Source organism: Scardinius erythrophthalmus (genome assembly GCF_964197995.2).
Source record: "Scardinius erythrophthalmus genome assembly, chromosome: 6".
NCBI classification, from domain to species: Eukaryota; Metazoa; Chordata; class Actinopteri; order Cypriniformes; family Leuciscidae; genus Scardinius; species Scardinius erythrophthalmus.
Genome location: NC_138226.1, coordinates 25,214,531 through 25,234,236, shown reverse-complemented (window position 1 = coordinate 25,234,236; position 19,706 = coordinate 25,214,531). Strand labels below are relative to the sequence as shown.

Sequence of the window (19,706 nt, the reverse complement as noted above, 5' to 3'; positions counted from 1 at the left end):
GCTCCCCCTCTCTGAATGTATTCTGGGCGTAATGGGTGGAGCTAACCCTAACCTTACCCTGCTGGACAATGTAAAGCTCCACCCATGACGTCCAGAGAAGGGAGCTGGACGTCATTTGGCTCTGCAGTGAGCACCGCTTTGAAAAATGCAATTTTGTATCTCATAGGCGCCATCTACTGGAACTTCTGCGGTATGACAAAAACTGGACTGGGTGAAAAACAGTGAATTCAGGTAAATTGGGTCACTTTTGAGATTAACTGCTTTTCTTTCTTTCTTTCTTTTCTTTTTTTTTTTTTTTTTTTGCTCAGTAGGGGTTTCTTAATCTGTGGTTTTATAATCAGTACAGTTTCCATAATATGTGTATGCTAAATACATTTTGTGTATTGCGTTCTTCGGGCAGGGTTAGAAGGTTAGGGTTGCAGAGAAGAAATTATTCTCATCATCCCTATTATCCGGTGGAAATCAAATTACAAGGCATTATTTGTATTATCTATACGCGCACTTCTACTTGTCAAATGTAGCTCTGTTGGCTTCAAACAAAACAATACAAATGCCACAAAACTGGCATTTAAATACAATATAAAAGTAAGTGTTTAATTGTTCAGGGTATCTCATCTCAAAACAAAGTCAAGTATAGAAAATCGCGGAAATACGATTTAAACTCTGCTATGCGGCGGTATCTCCCATTCATATTCGAGTGTAGTGAACTTGGGAAGAATCACTATCAGCGCCGTCCAATTGTTGTCTTGCACAAGATAACAGACACTATTTATCAACCAATCAGCTCTTTGCTTACTGAGTAGTAAAGAATCTTTCTATAAGAAAAACAGCCACTCCGTGTTTTGGTTAACCTTCGCACTAAATTGCTATGTAATCAAGATTAATTTATAAACGTTTGTTTGTGCACGTCTACTATATGTAGAAATAGTGTACATGCTTTGCCAAAAAGCATTTATCTGTGAGTAGTATTTTTGACGCCCTCTTGCGGATGTTGGTTGGGAGTGGAAACGCTAGTTTCTAAATAAAGCCTCTACGACCGAGACAGGCGTTCGTTAACAGAGGTCCGATTTTTGTGTGTGTTTGGGCGCTCCATTTGTATTGTGTTATCTGCAATTTCTCACATAGTGTTACAATTGCAGCGTAATATATATTAAACAACAATGAGTGACGCCGAGAAGGAATTCGTGAAGCGGGTATGTAGTGTTTTTACCGTTTTCTCTTTTTGCACGCGCCATGTTTCTTCTAGAAATGGCCTCCATATTGTATGTTAGCCAGCCAGCCAGGCTTCATTCATTTTTTTATTTTATTTTAAAGCCGATTATGTACAAATGCAATGATTCGATCGCATTTACTCATTAACATTTCTAAAAATAACTCTGTAAAATGGCGTAGCTACACGTAACATGGATTTGTACCGAAATCCAAGTATCCAGTTAACGTTAGCCACCTTCAGTGCTAGCAGACAGACAACGTGCTTTCATACTAGAAATGCATTTATCTGCTTTTCAGTGCTCGCTTTTCTCTAGTAAGCCAAATGTTTTACAGTCCTTACTAAATGTTGTTTTGTCATTGCATGTTTAATTAAACAGATATAACTTGTATGAGTAATATTTTTATGCTAATACATGATAGAAGGTCATCCTGAGCCTTAAAGCAAAAAAGAATGCAAGTTAGATTCAAAATCACGTGCATTTTAATTTACAGTAGGCTTGAAATGTATATCGTAATTGTAAATGTTCTTGTAATATTACAAGAAATGCAAATATGTACATTTGTTTTTGCATGAACAAGGCTCAGGATGCATCTGAAAGAATCAAATTGTTTGTCATAATGGAAATTAAAGCTCACTTTACATTTCTGTTGGTTCATCTATAATGTTTTTCCCACACTAATATATCAATAGGATTCTTGGTTGTAATGTCCAGTGTTTACACATTCTTCATCCTTTTCTTTTTTGTTAAGGTTAAGGTTGGAAGAAGAGAAATCTGGACGAAGTCAAATGTCAAGTTGTTAATGCGAATAATTTGAAGCTGAATTTTCAGTGCATGCTAATATTGCGGAGCAAAAGAAGTTCCCATATAGCATTTATGGGCAGTGAGAGAAATGGGGGAAGAGGAATGAAGTCAGAAATGAAATTGAAACTGAAGAAAGAAGAAAAGATGTGTAATGAAGTTAAGATCAGAAGTTATCTGGGATAAGATCGCAGCGCTAAGTAACTCTTAGTATGTTTGTCCCATGCGTGCATGCATAAATATTCTGTTCATTTTGTATTGCAGTAATAACTATTGTCCTGTAGCATGAGAGATTTACAACTAGTTATTTTCATACATAATTTGATGCATTACATGTCAAACTCTTATACAAATTCTTATATTGTAAGTGTATTAAAGTAAATTGCTTTTACACTAGTTCATATGCTTGCGGTGAAAAGGCCATCATCGCTGCATATTATCCTAGTCTAGATTGGTCTCAAACTCATTTCTATATATATATATATATATATATATATACACACACAATTATTAGTTTAACATTCTTAGTATGACCATGTTCTCTGGCTCTTAACGTGATTTGGATGTGGTTGGTTTAGGAGTCCCGTTCGGCCTCTAGGAGCGCAAGTCCTAGAGGATCTGCTAAGTCGGCCAGTCACTCACCGGATCGCTCACCTGCTCAGTCAAAAGAGGGGTCCCACCACACTCGCTCCAAGTCTCGTTCTCGCTCCAGGTCCAAGACTCGGTGAGTATTTCTTGTCTTTTGAGGTATTCTGCTTTCTATTGGTAGGTCAAGAGAGAGCAAACTTTATTTGAATCTATCATACAAGGAAAGCAGTGTTTTACAATAAAAAAAGCATTAACATAAGTTACAAGTACTTCACATGAATGAAGGAAAAATGCCATAATCATAATAACATAAAAAAGGGTTAGTACTGTATATAAAAATTATGGAATTAATTATTAGCCCTCTGCTGCGCTTCAGTCACTTTTGACAGAATCTTTTCTATTACTTACATTAGATTTATTTTAGTTTTTACTTTAGAATGAACATTTTTTCAGTGAATCCCCCCTTTAAAGTCACTTTTACTCCTCGCAGTCAAAAATGGCTAACATAGAAATTGTGAAAAAAAAAAACAACTAAAATGCAGATGATCAATAAATGTTACAATAATTATGATCCATTTGTTTCCACAATTTTATAAATATTACTTGGTATTAGGGCTGAACGATATTCTGTTTTAACATCGACATCGCGATGTGCGAATGAGCGATAGTCACATCGCCGGAACATGCGATGTGAAGGGTAACGTTAGTACCATAGTGTAAGAGAAGGGTAGCACACAGTAAACAAGAGTTTGTTGTATGGCTTTTTGCTGGGGTGACATACGAGTTCCGTGTGCCTGCACAGTGATTGGTTCGCTGTGCCGCGCTCACCGCTCACAGCCAACATTCACTGGCAATCCTATAGCTAAAAATGCGCGACGAAGAGGATCCGCCGCAAAAAAAGTCAAAATCAGCTATTTAGGACTACTAGCCTATTTCGTCTACAAAAAGGAGGATGTTGACCAAAAAGAGGTAGGCTACTTTGCTGAAGTATTATAAAGTTGTGGATGGTTGTCTTTTTTTAAAAAAAGTCGTTTATTTTTTGTGTTCGCATTTATGAGGAAAAAACAATGTTACGTGACATTACGGACGCGACCATTATGAAAACCGCACTAAAAGACTGCTTTAAAACTTTAACAGAGACCTCAAACAGAAATCACAAAGCCTTTCTTTAAAACGAATTTCGTTTTGTATTAATTGTATCTTAATTTTAATCAGTATTTCATTATACAATTTCCTGGATTTAGCCTAATAAATAAAAATTAAATAAAGCAGCCAGTGCCTGAACTGGAGATTAAGCTATCATCCATGAACCGAAACTAAGCATAAAAGGTAGCCTACTCGCCTCACACACCTAAAAATAATAATAATAGTAGTAAAAAAAAAATAGAAATATAACTATTATGTACAGAAATCTCTACTTTTAAACAGAACCATTAAAAAAAAAAAATCTGTATGAAAAGTGCATTTCTCCCGATCACTGCTGCGAAGATCGCGAGTCAGTATTGTCAAGAGAAAACACTTGTTTATTAATAAACAATTAAAATGTCTCATTGTAATATTTTACATATTATTAATCATTACCTTTGCTGGTTCTAGGTGCCGTTTATGAACGCGTCACTGAATCAGCACAGAAAACAATTTTTCGGGTCCAAGAACGTTAGGTCCTGTGTAGAACGTTCACCGAATTCTGAGAGAAATATGTCTCTGGAATAAAATATTAAGTGGCCTTTTTGTTACTTGTAATGAAGCTTGCTTATAGTGAAATTATTAATAACATGGAATGGTAATTATTGACTTTAGCCTGGATTGATGGCTCGCAATATCGCGATATATATCGTTGCCAAAAAAAATATCGCAATGTAATTTTTTTCCAATATCGTGCAGCCCTACTTGGTATTAGGGATGTGCACGAGTACTTGGATTGTACAGCGAATATCAGTCATGAAAAGGATGATCACTGTGAAAATATATGTATTTTATATATATATATATATTAGGGCTGTCAATCGATAAAAAAATGTAATCGCGATTAATCGCATGATTGTCATGAGTTAACTCGCGATTAATCGCAATTTTTTTATTTGTTCTAAATGTACCTTAAATTAATACTTTTCAAGTTTGTAATACTCTAATCAACATGGATAAATATGGATGCTTTATGCAAATGTATGTTTATTATTGAAACCGTAGTCAACATAGAGCATGAAGACGATACATGTTTCAAAAGTCATAGATGTTTTTCAAAGAACTTGTTCATGTCTATAAGACACATAGAAAGAACTAAGAAATACCAGGTTCCCATTACTTCTTTATTTGCACTGAGCAATTCACTAACACAAACATGTTTAGATTTTTGCATGACAGGGGCAGCTCCTCTGAAAATGCTAAATGTACATTTATTATTTATTATTACATTAGTTTGTCTCTCTCTATGCCCATTTTGATGAAGCTAAATTCTCAAAACTGTTTTCATTGGTATATTTTACTGTTTCTGTTTCTGTCAGAAACTAAATAAGGTTTGGGCGCTTTTTTGAAGGGAAAAAAATCGCTAAAGGGGTCTGCAGTGTCGCTAAGTTGGCAACACTGTGTATCTCCATTTCTCCAACTAGGGGTTGGGCCACGGGTCCAACAGAAAATACGTGCTGCGTTTATCGCGCGTTAAAAAAATTAGTGCCGTTAATATGATTTTGCGTTAACGCGTTATTAACGTGCTAACTTCAGTGTTTCCCCTATAAATTTTTCCAGCAGCGGTGCTGTTACGTTTAAGATTTTTTTTTTTAATAACCCCTTAAACCATGACTTCTGGCAAGTTTTGTGGATAGAAATGGACATTTTGAGACATACATTTTGAGGCTCAAATGTAAGAAAGGGGCACTATGTAAAAAATTTAAATTATATATATATATATATATATATGTATATGTGCGATTAATTCATTATTTTTTTAATCGATTCCCAGCCGTAATATATATATACAGTGCTATGCATAAGTTTAGACACCCATGCTAAAGTTGACTAAAAAGAGGAATAAAAAATCTTTTGGAAATTTAACTTAATGCCTTAATTTAAAAAATTAGGAAAAATCCAACCTTTAAGGACACCAATTTTCTTTGTGAATGAATAATGTATCGTAAATAAATAAATGTTCTTCTTTAAAATACAGGGTGCATAAGTATGTACACCCCTATGTTAAATTCCCATAGAGGCAGGCAGATTAAAATAGCCCCACATCATCACATAGCCTTCACCATACCTAGAGTTTGGCATGGGGTACTTTCCATAAGATCATCTCTCAATGCAAATCAAACCAGCTATTAGGCTAACTGAAATAAAACCATGCCAATCTCTAGGTATGGTGAAGGCTATGTGATGATGTGGGGCTATTTCAATTCCGAAGGCCAAGGGAACTTTATCAGGATGCATAGTATCCTGGATCCATGAAGTAACTGGCCTTTAAAAATAAAAAATCTGCCTGCCTCTATGGGAATTTAACATAGGGGTGTCCAAACTTATGCACCCTGTATTTTAAGGAAGAACATTTATTTACGATACAATATTCATTCACAAAGAAAATTGGTGTCCTTAAAGGTTGGATTTTTCCTCATTTTTTAAATTAAGGCATTAAGTTCAATTTCCAAAAGAAGATTTTTTTATTCCTCTTTTTAGTCAACTTTAGCATGGGTGTCTAAATTTATGCATAGCACTGTATATACATATATATATATTACGGCTGGGAATCGATTAAAAAAATAATGAATTAATCGCACAATTTGCTGTGATTAATCGCAATTAATTGCATTTCCTCCAAACTTGTAATCATCAATATTTAAATGTAGAATCACTAATTAAGTCAAACACACAAAAAAGGGGGAAAAAAGAAAAATGTCCACACAAATTGGACAGAAAATAGCCCTATATTAAAATATAAAACATCAATATATTATTCTTCATTCAGTTCTATGCAACATACTCAGATTTAACATATTTATTTTTTGACTAATTATCAAAATAAAGTATAGTCATACAAAGCTCTTATTACCAGAGTATGTGATCAGAGCAGGTAATTTTACCATGCATGGCTATACCAGCTCAGCAAACAGAAGTCTACTACTGAGAAATTTCACGTTATTTGAGCATACTTTGCTTTTCCAGTGCATGATCGGTACATGATTGGAGCGTTTGGGCCGTTAACCACAGAGCAGAACGCGCATCGCAAACACGGAGTGGAACATTGAGCAGAGAGCGCAGTGCGCCGACACACACACACACACACACACACGGAACCGAGAGCGCGGCGCAAACACGGAGCGGAAAAGACTCGCACGTGAAGTAACTAAAACAAGCTGCGCGAGAATGAAACCTTATCGCCGAACACGGAGGGGCGGGACGGCATATTTTCCATAGACAGTAAAAAAATGGACACAGCGACCCCATAGACTTCAACGGAGAAAAGTTCGTACCGCTTTCTCCTTTGCACAAGCGCTTGCTCGCTCTCCCGTGGCGTCTGTCGTTGCTATGCCAACCATGAACAGAGCCGCGCCTGAAAACCTTTTGATCTGTCCATGCTGAAAACGTGCGCGCCGCGTCGCTTCTATTATGAGCGCGCTTGCCGCGCGTCCACATTTGAAATATCTGCATGTGAACGTGAATGTGAACGGCCCCTTTTATGGCAACGTGTGTAAGTGAATGTCGTGATATTATTGATCATGTGAAGATTTTGCAGCGGCGCTGAAAATCCAGCGGCGGCGCTGCGCCGCTGCTTAATACATTGTAGGGGAAACACTGAACTTTGACAGCCCTAATATATATATATATATATATATATATATATATATATATCTCAACCACCACCAATGTGCAGCATCCACCTGGATGATGCGACGGCAGCCATATTGCGCCAGAACGCCCACCACACACCAGCGATAGGTGGAGAGGAGACAGAGTGATGAAGCCAATGAGTATATAGGGATGATTAGGAGGCCATGATGGACAGAGGCCAAGGGGAAAATTTGGCCAGGATGCTGGGGTTACACTCCTACTCTTTCGAAAGACTTCCTGGGATTTTTAATAACCACAGAGAGTCAGGACCTCAGTTTAACGTCTCATCCGAAGGACGGTGCTCTTTGACAGTATAGTGTCCCCGTCACTACACTGGGGCGTTAGGACCCACACAGACCACAGGGTGAGCGCCCCCCTCTCTAACACCTCTTCCAGAAGCAACCTGGTTTTCCCAGGAGGTCTCCCATCCATATACTAACCAGGCTCAGCCCTGCTTAGCTTCAGTGGGCAACCAGTCTTGGGCTACAGGGTGACATGGCTGCTGGCTATAGATGCCCGTGTTTCAGCGCGTTTCATTGGAAGAGCACATCCACAACAGGAGTAACAGATTCTGGCTAGTAGCATGTAACTTTTAAAATTTAAGTTAACTTGCATTTTATCCTTTTTTGCTGATACTAGTTGTAATGTTGCGCTCTTTGTGTTTGTAAGGATATCGGATTAATCTCATAGGATATGTCATAGAATGGGTGTTCTATCACTCTTCAGCTTCATTGCATGCAACTATTTCTTTTAGATGTTTCTTTTTCGAAAACAGATGCATTATTGATAATGTAGCAGTGTTATTTTTCTAGTCATATTTTATTTTCATATTTTGATAGACATAATGTTAGTCATATTCTTATGTCAACATTAATTTTCATAACAGTGATTTAATTAAAATATTATACCCCGCCCACGACTCGCGAGTACTCGTTTTTTTTAGACCAATCAGTGCTCGCAAATGAAAAATGTACAAAAATGTACAAAAATGCCCATCCATGCTTGATTCCATACAATTCCATCAAAATATTAAATAAAAAAACATTATTGAACAAAAATATATATTATATTATATTATTTTACTGAAAAATGGCCACTTTTGACTGGAAGGATTACGAGTGTGACTCGTGAATGAGGAGCACCAGAGGGTTAAAAATAATTCATAAAAGCAATTATTTATTTTACATTAATGTTAATGGATTTGTGTGCCAAAGTTTTTTGTGATGAGGATGCAGTATTGTTTCCAAAATTGCATGTCATTTAAAATTGTTGAAATGGCTGTGTGACTCATCTGCAACTGGAATTCACAGTACACTGTCACGCCTGCTGCTTTCCAGTTACAAGTTGAAATGATATTTGGGCCAGATAAAAAAAAAAATAATTCTCTCACCCTGGACTGATTTCATGCACTCTGCAGTTGATCATTTGACGTGTTGGTAGCAACTTGATATATAATGAAATTGAAGCTGGAGGTTCTGGTCTGTCTAAGGAGTTTAAGACAGGACTTATCAGTTGGTAACTTGATAGATTGCATGTCTGTTGCTCTTTTTCACTCAACTCCATCCTTACACAGGTCTCGTTCCCATCGGAGCTCTCGCAGACATTACAGTCGTTCCCGTTCACGCTCCCATTCTCGCCGTAGACGTTCACGCAGCCGTTCATACAGCAGCGAATACCAACGCCGCCGCAGTAGTCACAGTCACTCTCCCATGTCCAACCGTAGGCGACATGTTGGTGACCGGGTGAGACAAAGAGTCAGTTCCATACGTGCCAATTTCTTCAAAATTTTTGCATGAGTTTTTTTGTACTGCTGTCTTCTAATCTGTATTGTTTTATTTACCTTTAGGCTAACCCAGACCCAAACTGCTGCCTGGGAGTGTTTGGGCTGAGCCTGTACACCACAGAGCGAGACCTGAGGGAGGTCTTCTCCAAGTATGGCCCTCTGAGTGATGTCTCCATCGTGTATGACCAGCAGTCTCGGCGCTCCAGGGGGTTTGCTTTCGTCTACTTTGAGAACAGAGAAGATTCAAAAGAGGTGAATTCTCCAGTTGAATGGATTGTATGGATTTAATTAAAGTGAAAGGCTGTTTTGTTTATACAAGAAATGCCACCTTTACTGAAATTGCAAATTGACAATTTTATGCAGGTTTTTCCAAATTGTTTGATAGCGAAGGTTAAGTTATTTGTAATTTCCTGTGTATTGATTCTAGTATGCTGCATATTTGACATTACTGTGGTTTGTCAGTAGTTGCATTATGCAGTTTATTTGATTGAAGTACTGTACAGAATGTACTGTTTGCTCCAGCTATTTTATGGCCAGCAATACAGACACCTGGGATTAATGGCCTTAAGCAGAAGGAATATTGAATGCTCAGTATGGGTTATTCTGGTCTGTTTTGGTTCTAGGCTAAAGAGCGTGCAAATGGTATGGAACTAGACGGCCGCAGAATTCGAGTCGACTACTCGATTACAAAGAGGCCTCACACACCTACTCCTGGAATATATATGGGCAGACCAACATAGTGAGTCTGATTTCAGTTCTGTGATTCTGATTCCTTACTGTCTGATTTAATCTCACTCTTGTCAAATGATTCATCTGAATGTTGTAGATCAGGGGTGCAAAACTCCCCTGGAACTGAGTTTTGCACTACTGTTCTAGATTACACTGATCGTTGTGAATCTCAATTGATCTCTCTCTCATGAAGATTTAATCAATGTTGAGCCCAAATAACTTTTTTATTTGTGCAGTGGCGGAGGCCCGAGTGTAAGTCGTCGTCGTGATTCCTATGACCGAGGCTACGAGCGTGGATATGATCGTTACGATGACCGTGACTACTACAACAACAACAACAACAACAGGTCATACAGGTGATCCCCTACATTTCAGCTATCTGTGTGATGTGTTTGTAACGACCATTCTTCATGGTACAACACTGAGATTTCCTCTCTGCTGGCCCAGTAGCTCAGATTTGTGCTTACCCGGCTGATATTGTCACTTGTTCTGCTACTATAAATGGTTCAGTATGCTACAGTTTGAATGTCACCTCTTTGTTATGAGCTGTAAATGCTGGTGTTTTCATTAAATCCCAGCTTTCTGTTCACAGGAGAAGATCCCCTTCTCCATACTACAGCCGAGGAGGACCATACAGGTCACGATCACGCTCTCGTTCCTACTCTCCTCGTAAGTACTGCACAAAGCCAACCACAATAAACCTGAATGAAAGTCCTTTGTATTGTCTACCTGGCTTTATGTTTTGAGAGTGTTTAATCTCAAAGCAGTGTAAGTGCTCTAATGATTTGTGATGCATGTGAAGGCAAACAAATTCTTTATATTTGTTTTTACAGGTCATTACTGAAGTGAAGTTCAACTCTTTTCACCCTTCCTGAAGACTATGATGACAATGACATTGTTGATGACGTAGATGTTTATTTCTGGTGGCATGAGTTTGGATGTACTTTAAACTCAATCCCTTCGATTTCTTGCCTAAAGGTTTCATGTGTCTTTGACCGGTCTGGACGTTTCAATAGTTGGATGAATATTTTTGCAGTGTTGTTTTTTTCTTTCATTTCTGATCTGATGCAGAATTTATGTTTATTTTATAATATGATAGTGTCCGGCTCACACCTCCTTGTTTTTATGCATTTTAAGATTAGCGGTGGTCTTGCAATAAAATGCTTTATACCTCCCACCTGGTGTGAGTTTATGCTTGAATCACTGAAAACATGAAGTATGTATGATTTTATACCTAAAGGATTGGATTTAAATTCTTGAGAAAAGCTACAAGCCATTGTCTTGGAGTTCAGAATCAGAAAAGGGAGGTGATTTCATTGCGGAGTTATGGACAGCATATTTATGTAATGCATACAAATATTCTCTTGAGGCGTTTGCCTTAAACTGTTGAGAAATGAATAGGTTTATTGAATAGGAACGCTAGAACACCAGTGCCTGAAAGAGCACTGTTCCATTTTAAGTCTAGTTACCTCAGAGAATATATTGTTAATAATAGTATCAACTGAAATACTTCTCCAGCATGTGTAAAAAAAATTAGTTTGGAGTACTTATGGATTTAGCATGACCAATCTGGGATTCCCTTCCTTTACCATACCTGGCTGTTAGAGGGATTTGAATCATCTTTCTGAAGATCTGGAATCAGTGTTGCTAACATACTCTGTGTTTTAAGCACAACAAACTCAGTAACTGTTGTCAATTTGGTTATGGATTATACTACAGTATTAGTAAAGATAAAGCTGCTCTAAGACACTTGCTATATGGCACTGCTGCATTTGGACACAATTATATTGTTGCAGGGTCTGATTTGGAGATCTGATAAGTGTTGTATGAAACACTATCACTGATGTATAGACATACAGAAAAAAAGCAAAAAAATAAACACTTTTAATGAATGAAATCTAGATATTGCATATTAAATGGTTATCTTTGGGTGTATGTATATATATACACACACACACACACACACACACACACGGGTATGGCATGATGAAAAGATTTTGCTCAAATATTAGAATCATTTCTGATAGGCGTTTACCAAAATCTACATAAGTGGAATCAATGCATTGCTTTCATATATAACGAACATGCTCCTCCTAAAACATAATTCCATAAGGTTTCTTCACATTCCTGTTTCTTTTCCATTGACGTGGGCGTTCCCATTTTCCAGCTGCTATTCTCTTTGGAGTATGTGTTTACGGTTTTACAGCCCTAATTATTAATCGTAGATCGTAGAAATTTAGAATCAAACTCGAAAAGTGTAAAGCAATGTAAAACAAACGAGTTATTCTCTCAAGAGACCCAGGAAAACGCCCATCAATCCACAACACCCTAAAGATGTCAATCAATCAGGCTGTCAATCACGACTGTAAACGAAAGCAGCCTCTGAGAAGTACACATAGGCTACATACATTTATTAACACAAGCTTAAGGGCTGTATATTACTCGTCACTATACTTACTGACTTGAACAGACATTCTCTTTCTGTAAGTGGATGTAAATTGACCAAACCATCCTGTGTTGCTCATTGAGTCTCATCTTTATGCCTTATCCAATGATTTATGCTGGCAACTTGAACACTAGAAAGTCAATAAACACCTCAAAAGTAATTTTGTGATATTTAAGAGCGCTTTTATTTAGAGGCGGCGCTTGTTGCCAACAGAGTAACGTCGCAACGACACTTTTTTTTTCAATCCCAGTAAAAGAGTTTGAGCAGGAACATAGTTGTGTATATGTAGCAGGGGGGTCCGGCTGCATCTGGGGGGTGACTGCTGATTTTCAGCACATTTATTTTATTTTTTTTCTATTTTATTTAATCCTTGTTTTCCTTACTTCGAGCAATCCATTGCACGCCCGCACACGCCGATATATTTGGACGTTAATATTTTCGTATAGACCATGAACAAACTCTATGTGGGGAATCTGAGTCCTTCGGTGACCGTGGAGGACCTGAAGCAGCTCTTCGGCGAGAGGAAGCTTCCCGTGACCGACCAGGTCCTGCTCAAATCCGGCTATGCCTTCGTGGATTTCCCCGACCAGAACTGGGCGATTAAAGCCATCGAGACTCTGTCCGGTAAGTGCGTTTTTCACATCGCGGAAAGTCACGGGTATATATATCTGGGACTGACACCGTAAAATACTTTCTTGGAAGAGAAAAGAAAAACTATCGCTCGCGCATCAGCCGCGCGCTGCTCCCAGTTCTTCACGCGAGCGGACCAGTGCGCGAATGAACGCCCGCGAGCTCAATCACACGCGCGCGCGCTTCCAATACGCGATACAAGTTGGATTTATGATATAATTCTTCAAAATGCACGCTCGTTTCGACAAGCCGGGGTACTAAACGCGGGCTATTTCTCAGCCATCGGCCCATAGGAATGTATCGGATGGGTCTGATGCTCGGGTGGTAGGCATAATTATTTTTCAGTTATTTTTTGTCTTGATTTTATTGAAAAGAAGCGAGCGAACTGAGCGAGGAGAAGGCGTCACATGCGTGTTCCTATGGTGTCCAGGTATGTTTTTACGAGGTGTCTTGAAGGTGGGTGATGGGGGTCTGGAGGAAAGTGCTAATAAACAGGTAGCTGGGGGGGACGGAGGTGAGATGCCAATTTTTGTGCTGCGCCAGGCCACTAACAGATGCACAACACCTCTATATTCTCTTTGCACGCTCGCGAGTCTTCGTGAATGCAACATAAAAGTACACATCCAAGCCTATACTTGAAGAAACAGGACAAATTTAGGCAGAAAAGTCTTATCCTTAAACCTCCCATTCTTCAAACTCTCCTCTTTGCTTGTATGTGGTTAGTGGGAGTGGAAAGCATGGCTGCCCCTTCTTTATATCGTATCGGCTCATCAAGCATTTCGCATTAATATCATCAGGCATAATAGGAAATGTGGTTAAGACATTACACCTTACATGTCGACATGATAAAACTCACTTAACTTACGTCGCCGACGTACATTTAAGCACTTGCACGTGTGATTGTATCTCACGTAGCCTATTTACGTTTCACGCACGGTTGTTTGTTTTACAAATATTATAAAAAAGCTGAAATATATCAGCTGTGTCGATAATGCACTGGAGGATTGTAATTGTGATTGTTCTTTCTTTTGTTTTTGCTCGCAGGGAAAGTTGAATTACATGGGAAAGTGATCGAGGTCGACTACTCAGTTCCTAAAAAACTAAGGTAATAATTTGACTTTATTTATATTCTTTTGCAATGCAAAGCATGAAGTCTGCTATATTTGAAAGTTGGTGGTGAAGCTGTGATGTGTATGGCGAAATTGAAATTTAATTTGAGATGTTTTTTGTAGGCTATATTTTCTCCTCAAGTAACCTATTTACTACTATTTTTTTCTTGGCTGTTTATTTTATCTTAATTAATATATTTCTTGACAGGGTTAATGAGCACGTGATTTTTTTGCATTTCATTTTAAGCACTAGTTGTGACTATCACACTTGACTCAAACAATATACGCGGTCTTTAAGTGCTTTAACTGTAAAGCCCTCTCTGAATGTATGTCAGGCATAAAAAAAGGAATATTGATATTAGGTGTTTCTTTGCATTATCTAGCACAGACTGCTATCATTTCCCCCCTCACAAAAAGCTTAAAAACACCGTGTTTTAGGCTATGTGCGATAGATCCAGGGTGAGAATGCAAACATGGCAATGAAGTTATAACCAACACATAACTGAAATCAGGAATTACGCCCTTTTTTCTGATGCTTGAATTGTACTATAGCAAGATCATTGTGCATGACCTCATGGCGCGTGTTTAGGCCCTTCCGTGGCCCACGTGATTTCCCCTATAGGCCCTGCGCGTGTGTTCCTCCACGGGAGGGCGGCATAGAAATGCCTAGAACAGCACACAACCTTGAGATTTAAGGGCTTAAGTAAAATTACATGTAGCCTACAGTCTAAGTTTACGTCAAATGCACGCTTGTTGTGGCGTTTTCTCGTCCGACAAGTCGTCAAACACAACGTTGAAATCGAAAAATAAGTATTGCTGTAAAGGTGTGAGTGAGTTATTCCGTAAACCACAATCATACTGGTATCTGGCGCTTCATAGGCATATAAATTCGGGGTGTGTGTGTTGCATAAAGTCCGCAGTCAAGATGCACAGTCTTTGATTTGGAAGAGTCGGCCATGCTGCTGCTAGACTCAACCTAACATGACTGAAAGCAGCATGCACGAGCGTACGTGTGTATGTATGTGTGTGTGTGTGTGTGTGTGTGAAGCTCGTTCTGGAACGTTTCACGCAGTTCTAGAGTGCTTCTAGAATCCGAGGCGTAATCTGAAGCGAACTGGAGCAGCTCAAGTTACATTTGAGCGATATCTGGACATATTTATGTCGGGATATAATCCTCACACACAAGGCGCATGTGCGTTTTAGGTTCATTAGTCTCCCATGCCCAGTGTATTTCAGTTATTATTTACGTCAGTGTTCATTTTAGTTCGTACGTATGGAGTAATGCTAATAAATACATTACGCACGTGACGTAGTTATTCAGTGGAGCAGCACATACGTTTGCTGTTGCTATTGTGATTTGTATTAACTCGGATAGTGTAATAATGAGACGTGTGATATCAATATTTCACTAAAAAATGTGTGCTTATCAACACAGATGTTGTTTTAATATACATGTATAATTTTTATATTCATACTCTGGTTAAATACCTTATGATAGCCTACTTGTGAGTTTTCGTGTCTTTTTCATTAGGCCTAAAGAAAGTGGCATTTTGGAGTAGCCTACGAGTCAATATTTTACATAGACCTAAACATTATTATTATTATTCAGATTTTTCATACCCTGACGTGCTTGTTTACAGAATTGTTGGCTTAATAACTAGTTTTGTTGTTTGGCAATTGGTTTACATTGGGATGCTTTTTTTTTCTGGAAGATTTTACAAAAAAGATATCTAGGCTACACTAAATTATTTTTTTGTTTACTAAACTGGCTTCTCTTAGAAGAGACTAAAATGATCAAACTAAATCAAAGAGTCTACATTAGCCTAAATAAATGAATATTGTAATTGGATTTGTTTATTATGGTATATTGCATTTGCTGAACAGACTTTACAATTTACAGAAATAATTAAAAGTAAACATGCTTTTTACAGGGTTGAATTCTTTGTGAAATATTTGAAGTAGTTATATTATGTCTGTTTTTTTAATTAAATTATATTACATGTATGTGCAATTTAATATAGCATGTACAGCAATGTTAAAATGTTTTCACGTAGCATATGGTGAAATAGATAGACAAATTACATTTTAAGTGAGTATTGTTTTTGCCATATTGCCATATTGATCTGTAAGTGACTAACTACTGTTTCAGTGGCCCATTGCGTTTTTATTTTTTTCACAAATCAAGCTGTAAAACAAGTCAGACCAGTATTTTAACTTTAATCTTTTTACCTGAATGTTGAGTCAGCTTTCTCTAAACATTATATATCATTTTAATAATTCAATCTAACAAAATAGATTTGTGAGAATTATCAGTTTATTTTCTCAGTTTGTACAATGGTCTAACTTGAATAATCAGAATGAGAATTTGTAAGATAGAATTATTTAAAATGATATTTTTGGGAATTGGTTGTGGATATCTATTTAGATCAGAAATGTTCCAGTAATTTTTTTCCTGTGTATTTTGTGAAAGATCTATTGCAGTGGTTTTGTTGGTTTACAAAATCTTTTGGAATAGCAGCTGTGCTTTCCATTGATGTATGTTACTTTTGGATTGTTAAATTTGTGGCTTGCAATAAGCAGTGCTTTCAGGATTCTCCCTGTTTTCCTGTGATGTTTTATTTTGGAGTGGAGTCCTGTATTTGCAGTAAGGGAGTGGAAGCATGAGAATATATAGGGAAGAGCAGAGCTGCACTTATGCAACAGATAACATTTAATGCTGTAAAAAGTTCCTCCAGGGCTACTAAAATATTGATTTTGTATGTCATTTGAATCTGTTTTAAATGACATATTTTACAGTGCATTGATAATGTTATAAAATGATCTGTAGATTCACATCAATGTGCTCACAGTTTAACTATAAATGTATAGCTTGTTTTATGGCTGTGCAGTTAGTTGTCAGCTAACAGTAATTAACCAGATATATCTTTAATTCATACTCTTGTTATTGAAGTGTCTGTTTTTGTGAATTTATTAAACAATCTGTTTTTTCAACCACCAGGGAAGGTTTAGACATATTTCCTATTTTCATTTGTCATATCTTGATGCTGTGCTTGTGTGGTGGCAAGTCTGATGTTTTAATTATCTAGTTTGTTAGGAATGATTCTTTTTTTTTTTGATCTGATAAAATGGTTGTTATTTAGCCAAATGAGTTTAAATCTTGCAGTACAAACATTCATATTTAAATTCTAGTGTGTTATTTAACAGACACAAATTGATAATAGAAAACATGGTTAAATTAAAAATAATAATGCATATAATTTAGTTGTTAATGGTTTTTAAATTGAGTGAAATTGTTACAATCAAATAATTTGTTCTGTAAGTGTTTTTAATCTGTTGATCATGATTTTATTGGCTTGAAAGGCAGTTTAAATTAAAACTTGTTACCCCCTATTCTTTAATTCCCAATAACCATGCTTATCTGTTTTCAGTTTAAATATTTAGTTATCTCACATTTATCTCAGAATGTCTGTAAGAGGATAGACTGTAGATTTGATGGGTATATCTGGATGGCTAAAAATGATCCACCCAGTTCAGATGATTTTTCTCCATTTGTTCATGAGTTGAAGAGATTGAGATGATGAAGGCTAAGAACAGAACTGTAAAGTGGAAGCTGGAAAAGTGGGTTATGAAGTTGAACTCTCAATAGAGAACTAGTCACAAAGCCCAGGGGCATTAGGATCTCAGAGATATGAGGTTGATTCAGTAATACCCTTTCCCCCCCCCCATCACAGCTTCATTTATTGCCACTTTATATTGCAAACAAATGACCTGTAATACATCATGGAGTATTTGTGCAAAATCATAAAAGATCATGAAAACGACTCATGCTTGCTTGATTGTTTCTTTTCTAAGAGTAGTATGCAACGAATGTTATACTAAAAATCATATTCATTTCAGTTTTGAATGAATACTTTAGGTCCTTTTAGGTTCAAGGCATCAGTCCTGACATAATTTGTTTTCATAAACGCATCAGTAATCATTTTTAAACTCAATGCGAATTCATTGCCTCGTCTTCTTTCACACGTTCAAAATGTGTCTGTAAGAACGTGCTCAAATAGAATATCAAATGATTTGTTCTCTGTGAACTCAGTATTTGAGTTTCAATTTGCAGAGGTTTACAACAGGCACTTCAAAATCCCCATATTGGTTTGTCAGTACACTCTTACCTTACGAAAGCAACCGGGAATTATTCATTTTGTTCCTCTAAATCTTTTAAGCCTAAACAAGATATTATAGAAAAAGAGGTTTCCCTATTGTGATGTGCAGCTCCTTTCATGGAGCTCAGCAAATCTATTTTACCATTCAGTGTTTGTTATTGAACTGTTACTGTACTTTGTTGTCTTCTAAGCGCTCTGTAACCTCGCCTCCCTTGAGATTAAAATACTGTAACGCATATTTCCTCGTTTGTTAATCCCTTTATCGTTATAAAGGGGGCAGAGGAAAGAAAGGGATTTTATCATAAAGAATGTGAGAAAGATTGTCGTATGCTGTAATCTCCTCTGAAGCAGCTTTGGCTGCTCTCTTCACTCGCTCTTATCGAGTGTTTGTTTGTAGACTAGTGGGCTAATGATGATGTTTCTCATTTGTTAAGTATTATTAAAGTTTGAGTTTGTGCCATTGTTGAAATGTTTTATTTTGTTCAGTGGAGAGGATTCTGTCCTTCAAGTGGCAAAGGGCTGAAAGTGAATGGTTTTGTTGCTCATTTGCTAGCTGGCTTATTTGGTGTCATTTGTATGTTTACTCTAGCAGATTATTGAGTGTAATTGTCCATATGGTGACAGGAAGTACATGAAAGGTGCGGGACTATAATCTCAAACTGTACTCCGACTCTGTTCCAGTATGTACACTTAATCTTCAGATTAATCTTGGTCTGTCTGTATGTTTCACTGCGATGAGGAAAAAGGCTTCAGTCTGATGGGGTTAGTATGAAATGGACACGATTGAAAGAAATTGCAATCATTTCCTACTGTAAATTTGTATGTATTAAGATTTAAAGTCTATTTTCTAAAAGCACATTATTGTGAACGATATATTTAAAAAAAAAATATTTGACCTTAAAAATATCACAATAACTCAATCTTCTGGTGAAATGACAGACTTCTCTCTGCTGATTCATGCCGGACTTCTCCAATCATTTAGTCCTTTTAAACTCTGTCTCTTTCTTACAATCAACTACAGCTTGCATTCAGATCTGCCTCCATTCAATCAACAACTGATGGATAGAACCGAGTCCCTGCCCGACATTTTCTTTTTCGATAATGTGTTTCACTTAGATGTACACCACAATGAAACAAGATCTGTCCATTATATCTGCTTCTTTATCCTGTATTCACACTCAAAAAACAAACGGAAATTCTAACACAAATTGTGGTTAGATGTTCCCTATCTTTTCTGATAATGTAAACAATTACCAGTACAAATATGAAATGATCATAAGGCTGTTTGTTGTTGTCAAGCATGCGTAAACTAATACTGTTTCGGTTACATTATTTACATACATCTTGGATGAAAAGCTTTCGAACCAGTACTAAATTCGGATGTCTCGTTTTATATCCACTGATATTTCTCCATTAGATGCACATCGACTGTAG

The 19,706-nt window shown here is 37.2% G+C and overlaps 2 protein-coding genes across 12 annotated transcripts in view; both read left to right on the top strand.

Moving 5' to 3' along the window:
• The first annotated feature begins 685 nt into the window (after positions 1-685).
• On the top strand, positions 686-11,107 carry tra2b (transformer 2 beta homolog). Of its 10 annotated transcripts, XM_081367992.1 has the most exons (10): positions 998-1,061; positions 1,140-1,193; positions 1,963-2,222; positions 2,591-2,736; positions 8,992-9,160; positions 9,265-9,453; positions 9,825-9,940; positions 10,167-10,286; positions 10,523-10,599; positions 10,764-11,107. In XM_081367992.1, the coding sequence occupies exons 5-10, from the start codon at positions 9,128-9,130 to the stop codon at positions 10,772-10,774; spliced, it is 546 nt and encodes a 181-aa protein (XP_081224118.1). In that variant the 5' UTR covers positions 998-1,061; positions 1,140-1,193; positions 1,963-2,222; positions 2,591-2,736; positions 8,992-9,127; the 3' UTR covers positions 10,775-11,107. The 10 variants fall into 10 exon arrangements, with proteins under 10 accessions (XP_081224116.1, XP_081224114.1, XP_081224113.1 ...); XM_081367990.1 differs by lacking the exon at positions 1,963-2,222 and having other exon boundaries at positions 686-1,061; positions 10,167-10,277; XM_081367988.1 differs by lacking the exon at positions 1,963-2,222 and having other exon boundaries at positions 798-1,061.
• Positions 11,108-12,578: 1,471 nt separating this feature from the next.
• The window catches only part of igf2bp2a (insulin-like growth factor 2 mRNA binding protein 2a), a 67,380-nt gene continuing 60,252 nt past the window's right edge, over positions 12,579-19,706 (top strand). The window contains exons 1-2 of one of the 2 annotated variants that reach the window (XM_081369382.1): positions 12,579-13,000; positions 14,051-14,111. In XM_081369382.1, the coding sequence (XP_081225508.1) occupies positions 12,826-13,000; positions 14,051-14,111 (236 nt within the window). In that variant the 5' untranslated portion in view covers positions 12,579-12,825. Of the gene's footprint in view, positions 13,001-13,139; positions 13,437-14,050; positions 14,112-19,706 lie in introns of those variants that run through there. The other variant, XM_081369383.1, reaches the window with a different exon arrangement.